Consider the following 12,297-nt stretch of genomic DNA (forward strand, 5'->3'; position numbering starts at 1 on the left):
TTGGCTGACTGCTGTGTTACTACTCGGTTTCCTTTGACTTTGGACTGAAAGATCTCCTTGGTTAAAAAAGCATGTGCTAGTTCATGTATACACCCAATACTGGTGACAGAAGCTCTGTTTCCTCTGTTTATCCAGTGTCTTCTCAGTATTTATATTCAGAGAAAATTAATTGGAAGAGGCTGGTTCTCTGAAAAGCCAGGTAACTAGGATGCAAGGAAAATATTTGTTCTTTCTTACAGTGTCAAGTTTTGTGTTTCCAGGTGGGAGATGATCATACTATAATTTGACAAGATAAACTTGGGTGTTTGTGCCTTTTCCATTGTAGCATTTTTTTTAGGATGGCAGCTTTTTCTTGTGGACTTAAAGCTCTGAATGTACCAAAAGTGCTATAGTAGTTGCTACAGACAACTTTCAGGTTTTCATCTAAGTAATTTTCAGTTGTTAAACCTTCTGCACAACTAAAATGATTACTGTGAGAAATGAGGAGTATTTACATGCTTGCAGCACCAGTGACTGGATATTGCTGGTATCTTTCTAGGGAGTATGGTTTCGCTATTTTTATTGAAAAAAAATTATAAAATATTTGTTTGAAAGAATGTAGAATAAACTCAGTAACTGCTCTGGTTGAGTCTCATCTGACTTTAGCAAAAATTAAATTATTCTCTTCCGCTGTTTTTAATGGCTAACTTCAAAAGGAAACAGCTTTGGGCTGCTGTCATCTCTAATCTAATAGAAGCACCATTTATAGCAATGCTGCTGTATATGTCTGGTTTCTGGTAATATTTGTTTAGCTTTTCTTGCACCTGTTATCTCTTTGCAAATATTTTTGTATCTGTTATTTCCATAGGTTTCTACTTCTTTAAACTAGCTTCTTGCTTTTATTTTCTTTAAAAGAAAACCTACAAATGCATTCAGTGATCTCTGAATTATTCATTAACCATTTTATTTTTATTTTTATTTGAACATCTAAAATGTGCTGGGCCTTTCATAAAGGAAAGATAGAGTTCTGTCTCTGAGGATTTGAACATTTACTATAACAGTTTTAATAGTGTCACTTCTAGATAGGAATTTCTACTAAGTAAATATTAAGAAAGAATATACTTATGCATCTCTTGAATGGAAAGTGCTATGTAGGTATGAAATACACACTCTACTTGATAGAGAAAACCCTAGCATCATTTTACTAAAATGATTGCAATAAAAAAATTATGGGCTTCTAATTTAGTGTAGATCCCAAAACAAAAATTAAGTGGAAAGGTATTTTATATATATGGCTTGTAAAAAATTTTGTGCTTCAGATGACTGGACTTCTCTCATTCTGTATCAACACTGTCAGTATCACCTTTCTTCCTTCCCTCTCATGTGTGAGTCTCCCATTGCTTCAGTTGTAAAAGCAGGCTTCTAGCTAAGAGTAACTAGGCTGTTAATCAGAAGCCTTGTTACACAAGGTACTTATACCCTGAGCCTTGTATAATAGGAGATCTGTCTGAGAGCAAAGTTTTATTCTAGATGTCATGTTATGGCTTATGTAATCAGTGGTTTAAAATGGCATGCTTCACTGACAAGAATACTGTGTTAGAAACAGACCTAATGCAGTCACCCTTTCCTGGGTGATGCCCTGTTAAGGCGGCTATTTTGATAGAAAAATCTGTCAGATTGATGTTCTGTATGTTTAATATGCGAGAGTAACATGTAAGTCTACATACGTGTATGTGAAGTTGCACAGTCATACAGATTTACGGCATTGCATGTATACCAAACATTGAAACTAATCATCTGTAAAAAAAGTCTGTCCCTCTGCTGATAGCAAGGGACTTCTTCAAAGTGTTTTTTTCTGAGGGGATGGATGGTTCACAACAAACTGCAGAAGTACATCTTCATACAGCATAACAGAAGAGTGACAGTGGAATCTACAGGAAATTCTGGTTACTAAAATTTTGATGAATAGACAAATTATGGAAAGAGCATTGCTCTAAAAATGATATATGTAATTTAATTTTAATATTAACATGGTAAGGCACTGGAACAGGTTGCCCAAAGAAGTGATAAATACTCCATCCCTGGCGGTGTTGAAGGCCACGTTGGATGGAGTCTTGGGTGACACGGTCTAGTGTGTGGTGTCCCTGCCTGTGGAAGAAGGGTTTGGAACTAGATGATCTTGAGGTCCTTTCCAACCCTAACTATTCTATGGTTCTGTATATGTATATGAGAGCTGCATAAAGCATATATAGTTATAAAGAACAGAACACTTAGTTGAGATTCTGGCCTCTATTTTCTATGTAATTCTTCTATATTAACATAGATGCTTTAGGTTACATGGATGCCCCCATCTTTCTGGATGCTGAATTCCCTCAGTCGCCACCCCCCCCCTTTACGTTTTATGGATGCTTAACTAATAGTTTGTCATTATAGACTCTTAAAATAGCAGGGATTTTCTTGTGCTTATATCATACTGACTCAATAATGGCCTTATTTGATTCTTGTACTAAAACCAGCTGATCTTTAACCTTTGTACTTCTAGAAACATTATAACAGCACCATAAAAGTTTTGTGGTGCACGTAGTTCAAGCTGCGTGTCTGTCACATGTCTTAAATTAGTACATGTATGCAAAATAAGTCTCATACTGAGGAATGATGTTCTCAAAGTACAAGATTGTAGTGTTTGTAGTAAGACCACATTTCCCAGTACTGCATACCAGTGCACCTTGGGTCTGTCCTTACAGATTTTCTTTAAAGGAATGCAGATATCATTTTGGTTCATTCACTTGTTATCAAGGAGCATCTTTTTTACTGGCTGCAGTAGCTATATGATATAGCCCCTATATTTTCTGTTTCATTCTCCCTTGTTAGAGAAGCCTAACAGTAAAGTCATTAGCCTTTTTGCCTTTCCACAGCTCCTGGAGCCTGTTTGTCACCAGCTGTTTGAACTGTACCGTAGTTCTGAAGTTCGGCTCAAGAGATTCACACTGCAGTTCTTGCCAGAATTGATCTGGGTATATCTGCGTCTTACTGCCAGCAGGGATAGGCAGAGTAATGGTTGCATTGAAGCACTGCTGCTTGGCATTTACAACTTGGTAAGTGAGATGAGTGGGAATGCATGAGGCAAACATTGATCTGAGATTTTGTGTCACTGACCACTAGGAATAAAGTAAATTAGTGAAACAATATATTTGAAATTATAATACGCTTATGTGAAAGCATGTTTAATCTGCAGAAAAGCACAGTGTAATGAAGGTTTAGTAAGAACATGTTTGCAAGGGTTTTTATTATTTTTATGGTAATCTTTTGGGTGCAGACATTTTAACTAAAAAGGATCATCTTTATCGGGCTTTATTGATCTGTCTTATACTTCTGTTTGTAAGGAAATCAAGTAGCCCTCCTTAATGTGGAAAAATACAACTTTCTATGGAGATGATTATCAGGCCAATATGCTTGGTCAATCTTCATGTGCCACTTCCCTCCATCCCCCCTCTTAACTCTGAGTATGTTTTTTTAAGCGTAATTTGAAGCTGAAACTACTGTGCATGCTAGTGCTTAGGTACATGTCTGTGTACATTTGAGGTAAATAGTTGTCTTGAGTGGAACAAGTAAGTTATTTTAAGAATAAGTTAATGTAACTGTATGTGGGGGTGGAATGTATCCAAACTGTCAGAGATCATGGGAAGGAGAAACTACAGCTGGCAATTAATGTACCTCTGGGTTCGTGCCTCCATCCTCACAACTGTAGGTGATAACATTTGGCTGTTAAATGTAAAGTAATTTTTTATATCCTTACCTTAGCTTGGAAATGTTAATTGTTATAATGTTATGAGGCTGTTAGATAAATTTAGGAATACTGCCAAGATAGCCATTCTCTAATGGGAATTTCTGTGTTCCAGGACTTAAAAACATATTGTGCTGAAACATCGCTCTTCCCTCTACTAGGAAGGGTTTACTCCCTAGGGCACTCCTAGTAAACCCCTCCTTTAAACTGTGTTTTATGTTTCTACGTACCATGAGACACAGAACAGTCAAACTGTGATTCTTAACAATATTTTAATGTGTCTGTAGATCAGTTCTAACTGGAAGATCCAGTTAACTTAGATTTATTCAGCTAGAAAAAAATACTGAAACTGCTTGCTGCTTTTTTAGCACTGTTTGCTGGGTTGAAGTAGCACGTTTGTCTTTGTTAGCCGTTTGAGAAAAGGTCCTTTTGCAGTTCCTATAAAAGTCCTGTTGGTGATTCATATTCTTTTTGAAAGACAGTGATTTCTTGATTCTCTTGAGATTCAGGAAGAAAAAGACTTCAAAATCAGCAGTGGCTCGCACTGTTTTGATTATTTATTTATTTTTTTTTCCTCTGAAGTTGTTGCTATTTTTCTGCACGTACACTGAGACTGAAAGAGGGAAGTTTATTTTCTTAGAAAGCGGAAGACAAGGATAAATCTTTCAGGTTCTGCTGAATTCTATCAACTGTCCTCCCATTCTGATCCTTAAAGCCTGCTGCAAGTACTGTGCTACCTTGGACTAAGTTTTCACATAAACTGGAATGACTACAGCTCATTGTTTGGAAATTTGCTGTACAAAGTGAAAAGGCAGGATTTTAGACTCCATTTTGGTATAGTCTTATATAATTGCTCTTAGTATGTTTGCTTTAAAAACTGCTGTGTTTGCTTATCAAGTAGCCTAGCAACTAGAAAATCTGACCAGTTTTGAAAGCCTTTTGAGAAAACATTCTGTGTGTTTCTTACGGACAGAATGCCTGAAGAAACTTTGCCAGTCCCCTTGATGTCACCTTCTGTCTGTGACGCATTTATTATGAGGTACTCCCATTGTCAGCAAGTGATTCATCAGCCCTCATTTGCCTGTATCCATTGGGCTTAAAGTTTATCCTTGCTCTACTATCCAATTCTAGTATAAATAAATATAATAATGTAAAGGTGATCTAGAAAACCTTTTTATTCTTTTTTGGTTTTGATAAAGTCACGCTGGTCAAAGAGCAGTGCTGGTTTTACTAGGTGTTGCAGGCTGATTCTTCAAAACAGTCTGTGATATAGGTCTTTCTCACTTACAAAAGCTATATGTAAATTCGTTTGTATTCTGCAAGTGTTCATAGACCTTGGGGTGTGTATTAAGTCTTACTACATCACTACACCTATCTTACTTGCTAAATGCCTTCTAAGAGTTGAAAATTATTCCAATTCCTATCTCCTTACATCTGTTTGGCTTTTGGTTTTGTTTCTTTTTTAATGCAGGAAATTGCTGACAAAGATGGAAACAACAAAGTTTTATCTTTCACCATCCCTTCATTATCTAAACCTTCAATATATCATGAGGTAAGAGAGCTGCTGTAGTAAATTAGAATTGGATCTATTAGAGGAATGAAAACTGGATCCATTTGATGCAGCAGACCTTTTTAGATGCATCTTGTTGCAGTAAGTTTTCAATGTCAGTAGCTTGCAATTAGTGTAATCTAATTCAGTAGCATTAGAAGAAAATGTAAATGTTGAAGAATCTCTGTTGATAGTGCCCATTTTGAACAGATTTTAGTTGTGTTTAGTTGCGACTATTTTTTTGCCTCTTATGTGTTAGTATAAAAGTAGTCTTCCTTCTTCTAACTCCTTAATACAAGTTTGAACTTGGAGTCATGTTTTTCCTTTCTCTACTGTTGCTATATGAGAAGTCTATGCAATTATGATAAATTTACTGTAAATGGATATGTGAATCAAAGTTGAAAATTGCTCTCACCTGCTCTATTGCTGTAAGCATGGAAGCTGTTTATAATAATGAAATCAGGTAATGTTTTTAGATACACTGTATTCTGGAATAATCTTCATTTTTAAAGGTCACAAGACAAATGAGTCTTTTGGCTTGGGTATTTAGAAGGTTTAATGCTTTTGGGGGCCTTTTACTTACGACTTGATTTCTCCCTTCTCCCAATCCTTCTCCCTTCACCTACTACTAGCCCTCTACTATTGGATCCATGGCTTTAACTGAAGGAGCTCTATGTCAGCATGATCTCATCAGGGTAGTTTACAGTGATCTTCATCCTCAAAGAGAAACCTTCACAGCACAGAATCGGTAGGTGGGTGTGTTCTGACAGTAGAGGTCCTTCACTAGGCAGACAAGTCCTTAAACATGAAGACCAAATGTATTATCTGCTCAGTCCTTTTCTCAGCATTAAGTGCTTGGAAATAAATCTAGGAACAGTCCTAGTAATCTTGAGGTACAGTATTTTTATTGTTTATTCCAACTTTCTATGTTTTTCTACTAGTTAATTTAGAAGAGAGTAACTTCCCTGTTATTTCTGCATCTGCCAGGAATATCTTTGCTTTATGTCTGCAAACTCAAATTTTCCTGGAAGTATAACAAAATTCAGCTTTGGCTCTGAGGCTGTGATTGCTTTTTCCACAGGAAAAGGGGGATGGAGCGAAGTGGATAGATAGAACTAGGGATGAGAAAAATTGCCCTGCTGTTGTATGACTGCCTTTGTCTAAAGCCAGCTGTGGGGAAACTAATAAAATAATTTTGAATGCATTGCAGACTTGTTCAGCTTGTTTACCCCTGACACTTTTTCCTGTGGGATATTTTTTTGAGACCAAGTTGTACAATTTTTGTGTTATATTCTGATGAAGTATTAAGAATTTAAACCATGCAAGGTTTTGCTCTTGTCTCTTTTCAGGTTTGAGGTGCTGAGCTTTCTTATGCTGTGCTACAATTCTGCTATTGTATATATGCCTGCCTCTTCTTACCAGTCGCTCTGTAGGATGGGTTCCAGGTGAGACACTTGCCTTTGAAATAGTTGTTTGCAGGGTTCATCTAGACTTCTAAATATTCATCCAGCAAAAAAAGAGTTAATTTTTGTTGCATTTAGTAATGTAAAATATTTAACTCTTGGTCAGTCTTGCAACTTAACAATAAATTTGTAGGCATTTGCCTACAGATAAAACATATGGAGCATCTTACTGCTGCATGGGCTTACATTCTAGTTATGTAACTTTGTTATTTGTAAAGGAAAAAAAGGCAGGTTTGGGGAAAATTATTTGAAGCAACTCAGGCTGTTTTCATTTTTTGGGTTTACATAGCTTTCAACCATTTTTCAGTATGATCAGCTTAAAAACACTGTGAGGAATACCACCAGTTTCTTATATTGTTTCCCAAATACTAGTTTCTTGCTTCTGAGGATGGTTTATACAGAATGCCTGTATGGTGTTCTGGGTTTTAGTGGTCTGTTTGGGGTTTTGTGTGTGGTGGTTTTACTTTTTTCCTTTTTTTTTCTTTTTATCTGATAACAACATTCCACTTCCTAGAGAATTCAGTTCTGTGATTTCTCAAACTCTTATACATGCCCTTTATATAACCTTCTACTTGAATAGTCTTAGAAGCATCTGGTTGGCAAAGATACCTGCTTTTTGTTCTGAAAAAAGCTCAGTTATATCTGATATTCTCATGTGCCTGTTTTTACCAGCATTTTTTACTAAAATTAGATAAATTCTCTCTCCTGCTACCCCTAAACAGAAGAATCTCTTGAAATGTTTTTTGATTTAGCTTGTTTGTTTCAGCATAGTACTGCCATGAAAGAAAAGCATTACATGCAGTTGGGTTTTTTTATCAAGAAGGATCAGACTAGTTTCTAACAACGTACATTCTGTAGTAACACACACATCCAGTTAAGATTATAGTCTGTTTTCTTTCCGGTGAATTTTTGGTATGCTTCCATCATTTTGAGTTCAGGCTACGCTAAATTTGCCAAATATGTTGAATTTTCCTGCATCTGAAAATTAGGTCCCCTCCTTGGGTAGAGAAGAGAGACAACATTTTATAGGCTTGGGATTTTTTTGTTACTGTTTCTGAAGCAGTGCAGCAGTTATTATATATTAGTTGGCATGTGTTGCTTCTTTGAAGATTCAGATATTAAAGTTATGAATAAATTATTCTGTTTTTTTACAGAGACTCAGTGCTGTGCAGTATATGGGAAGGCAGGCCTTTTTTCAAGAGTCAGAAGTTTTTTAGAAGGCAGCTGAGGGCAGTTCTCAGTGCAGTATCAAGAATACAGTATCTGTGTTACCCAAGTTTAGGTAACAGGTGATTGCGTATTGGCATCACAATTTAGATGGGAGGTGACATACTTCTCTTCTGTACCACTGAAATCTTTCCTTTAAAGAAAGTTGGGTTTGGTTACTGAATTTTTGGGAGAGTCTCCTACTTGGTGCCTGGCATCTTTCCACCCTCATTCCTTAGAAGCTGGTATGATTTGAAGAAAATGGAGTTAGTGGCTAGATGGGAGTAACACTGAATTACCAGCACACTAGATCTCAAGGCACTGTTACAAAACTGCTTTAATTGTTGGGAGAGCAATGTAGGAATGTTCCGTGTTGTGCAGTTACATTTTGAAAAATGAATTTTGAAAAATAAACTAAAATCTCTGTGATGTGGACATTTGTAGTCTTTGTGGGGTTAACATTTTGTTACAATGGTGTGTTTTTTCAGGCTGTGTGTGAGTGGATTTCCACGGCAGCATGAGAAATGCTGGAAAGAACACTGTAGTAGAGTGGTGTTAGACCCTGACTTCATGGTGCAGCTGCTCACAGGTGTTTATTATGCCATGTAAGTGGATGGGGGTTTTGTATAAAGAGAAATGTCTGGTTTCATATGAATTAAAAGTTAAAAGCTATTTGGTTTATGATTGGAAAAAAATGGTTAAACTCATGGTGCAAGTTTATAACTCAGTTAATATATTTCGCATTACTTGCTTACTCAGCTGATAATTTGAACATGTCTGCCAGCACTGAATTAGGTGGTGCGGGCCAGCAGTAGGTGCTGAAGAGAGTTAGGCTTCTGGCTTCATCTTTTCACAAATTTCTATTACTACCAGACACCTTCTGTTCACAAGTGTAATGAACTTGGATGCCAAGATAACCTGATGAAGTGCAGACCTCTTGAATGTCAGTAGTTTCTAAGGTAGCAAAATCCATTTCTGGTGGAAAATCAGTTCTGCTAAGTAGCATTAACCTTCACATCTTGATCCTATAATTTTTTTTTTTTTTTAATTCTTTAAGTTTGTCCTGATTATGTCCAGCTTGGTCTTGCTTGGAGGTGACAGGGAACAACAGCTTTTTTGTTGTACCAACAAAATTAATAAAAAATGTTTTGTCTATCCTTTTAAAAGAAGTGCAGGGGTTGAGGTATACGTACAGTCGGTGAGCTTTCTACATAAGCAAATAATTGAAGTGCTGCATTTTGGCAGAAAAAAGACAAGTTTGAGTTCATAAGATAAATAGCTTTCTTTACATTTTAGATATAATGGTCAGTGGGATCTTGGCCAGGAGGTACTGGAGGACATAATTTACAGAGCACAGCTTGAACTCTACTCACAGCCTCTGCTGGTAAGAAACAATGCATTTCAATTTATGGCCACGATAAAGGGGAATAAGGATGTGTTTCTGAAGTGGATTGGTAATGAAAGCATTTGTGGGCATTTACTGCAGTCCCAAATACAAGTGGTTGTTAACAGCTGGTGTTTTCAATGTAGCTATTTATACCATGATTTTTCTGCTTGAGTAATAAGCTAGGGTGTTGGGATCTCCTAGGACTCACTGATGCTGAAAGCTAGGATTTTCTAATGTATTACAGTGGGATCAAAATGTATGTTGTTTTGGCATAAGTTACCAATTAGAAACTCGAAGAAGCTTAACCAAATGGTTATATGTCATAGGACACTGGTTACAAAAAAGGTGTTTCCTTTGCTTCTGGACCTTCACCAGGGGCTGAGAATATGCTGTGTGGGTTAACTAGTAATACAGTAAAAAAAAACAAAAGCAGGATAGGTCTTAATCTTTACCTTCTTTGGAGGAGCAGAAATAGAATGGAGTTCATCTGATTGATTGGGGTTTTGTCAGTTTCCACTATACTTGCTATTCTGATCATAAAAAGAAATGAAATGGGGAAAGAGGTGAAACTGGGCTGGATGCAGGTGAATGTGATTTGGAAGGATGAGAAGGTTGACAGGAGGAATTGAGATATTTTGGTTTTTGTCAGGTGTAGAAATGAGGATCAAAATAAGAGGGAAAGTTAAGCAGAATAAAGTAAAATAGAGTATTGTCTCAGTTGCTGCATCAGAATTGTGGTTGGAAGACTTTAGTGCTCCTCTGAAATAACAGCAGTAAAATTTTACTGCTTTTACATAACTAAGAAAGGAGTGGATTGGGAAAAGTCTTTTTATGTGGCCATCTGAGATACTTCTCTTCTGCAATAAATTGCATAAAATTATTCTCTTGATGAGTTAATATTGGCTGTAAAATGTACCTACAGGCTTTCTGACACTGCTGCATTTTAAATGCTTGGTATCCATTGAATTATTACAATAGTTGGTTCCTTTTGGAAATGACTCATCGCTCCATCAGACTGAAAGCTTTAATTTAAATACTGAACCTGCTGAATTGGGCCACCCAATCGAACTACTACCTTTAAAAGGTGTGTAGGAGGGTCTGGAACTTGATGATACGACAATTTTCAGACCTCATTGTTCCTTCCTAAGCGGTTTGTTCTTAGAGATTACTTCTAATTGTAAGAATCTTTTAGAATGTCTTTAAGCTTTTCCAAAGCTATTGCCTCTCTATCCCATTACCTGGTGTTGCTGATGTCATGACATCAATTTTTCCCCCTTCCCCAGTTACCAGGTTTTTCATGCATCCATGTGCATGCACAAATGTAGGGTTTTCTTCTTAATACTCTCATCACTGCGTTGCTTCCTATCTTGTTTATTGTAATTTTTTAAAAGCAGCTTTAAGAAATTGGCAGTTTTATAAAAAAGTGACCTGCATGACCTTGGCCTCATGCTATATATTCAAGGGATTTGACATTTTAAAATGTTGGAGTCCTTTCACCTCACTGCATTCTCCAGGAGATGTGTAAAATTAGCAGCATTATAAAATTCTGTATATTAAATATAGAACTATGGGCACCAAATAGAATATTATCTGTGCAGCTTCCCAGCTAAGTTTCCAGTTCAGCCTCTGCCTAGGATTTCCTAACAGCAGCAAATTCTTTGAAGTCCATTTAATATTCAGGCAAATACCTGTTAGGATTATTTTTAGGTATCTATGCTGAAGCTGTTATGTAATTATATACAATAAATGGGAATACCATTAGTCATTATTGCATTGAGAACTGTCACAGCCTCTGTGTTTGGGTATGTCTCTTGGATAAAGATTTTTGACAATATACTGTATCTGTACTCTTTATTTAAATAGTTTTAGGCTTGTGGAATTATAAAAACAAAAAACAAAACAAAACCAAAAAATGGAACAGGTGCTGAAATAGCATCAGAAAGCTATGAAATATCTGTAATGGAGTTAAAAAGCTATAATGTAAGAGTGGTCTTCTTTCACTGTTACCCAGAGGTGCACTAGAAAGGGCAGGAAGTAATGCTTTTCCCAAGAAAAAGCCTTTCCCTTGTATTGCTGTTAATCATCACTGGTTATTGGTTTCATAGTTGTTAGGCATCCTAATCACCAATACTCAATAGTACAACTAAGCTCGTTTGGACCTGGGGACTAGCTCAGTTCCAGTCAATCTTTTCCTCTGAAAGCAAGATTTCTGCACTTGTTTCAGATAGAAATCTCCATCTTCAGTGCAGAGGCACACAGGTTTTCTTAGCTTGGTACACATGAAGCATGGTGAGCAAGTCCCTGTTGTGACAGAACCTTTATCTAGTGTATTTTATTGAGGTACTTACTGCTTTTGTTGGATGTGGTTTTCATTAGAGCTCCTTTCTGATAGGCAAGAGTGGATGTCTGGCCTGAAACCAGCCCTCTTTTGTCATCAGTACTTGCAGACTTGGCTTGCCAAGTCTGAATTGTGGTGTTTGTTTTCCTACCTTTCAGTGCTGGATTAGACATAGTGAGAAAGTTGTTACCACGTCCTGAAGGAAAACAGTCTTGTTTTTTTTCTGTCAGAGAAGAGGCATGACTCATTCAAACTGGTTTAGATTGTTCTTCTGTTGTGCTGATTTTTATTTCTATAGGGTTCTCCTCAGTCCCCAGAAGTACAATTTGTAAAAGATTCAACAAGCAGAAGTACTGTCACTTTTCTGATCCTGTTGCAGAAGCTTTTTGCTGCTAACTTGTAGATTTTAATTCTGCCTATTGAGAAGGTTACCTGTTGAAAAGAAGGTGTAACTTTAGCAAGTAGAAGATGGGAAGGCAAATCAGTGTATACTGTTAATCTGTTGTGGTTCAGTAAAGCAGAAATGACTTTCTGAAGTCTTTAATGTGGTCTAGGATAGGATGAATGCAGTTTGTACCAGTTCAAGAGGAT

At 36.8% G+C, this 12,297-nt stretch overlaps 1 protein-coding gene across 4 annotated transcripts in view; it reads left to right on the top strand.

Moving 5' to 3' along the window:
• Positions 1 to 12,297, top strand: part of LOC133270844 (hyccin 2) — a 55,204-nt gene that overhangs the window by 7,786 nt on the left and 35,121 nt on the right. For all 4 annotated transcript variants that reach the window (XM_061456439.1, XM_061456406.1, XM_061456431.1 and 1 more), the window contains exons 4-9: positions 2,895 to 3,074; positions 5,235 to 5,315; positions 5,945 to 6,060; positions 6,662 to 6,757; positions 8,470 to 8,586; positions 9,278 to 9,365. In XM_061456439.1, the coding sequence (XP_061312423.1) occupies positions 2,895 to 3,074; positions 5,235 to 5,315; positions 5,945 to 6,060; positions 6,662 to 6,757; positions 8,470 to 8,586; positions 9,278 to 9,365 (678 nt within the window). The remainder of the gene's footprint in view (positions 1 to 2,894; positions 3,075 to 5,234; positions 5,316 to 5,944; positions 6,061 to 6,661; positions 6,758 to 8,469; positions 8,587 to 9,277; positions 9,366 to 12,297) is intronic.

This window comes from Pezoporus flaviventris, unplaced genomic scaffold, assembly GCF_033815535.1.
Source record: "Pezoporus flaviventris isolate CSIRO_AGI_PZ_B2104156 unplaced genomic scaffold, CSIRO_AGI_Pfla_v1 ptg000001l, whole genome shotgun sequence".
Lineage (NCBI taxonomy): Eukaryota > Metazoa > Chordata > Aves > Psittaciformes > Psittacidae > Pezoporus > Pezoporus flaviventris.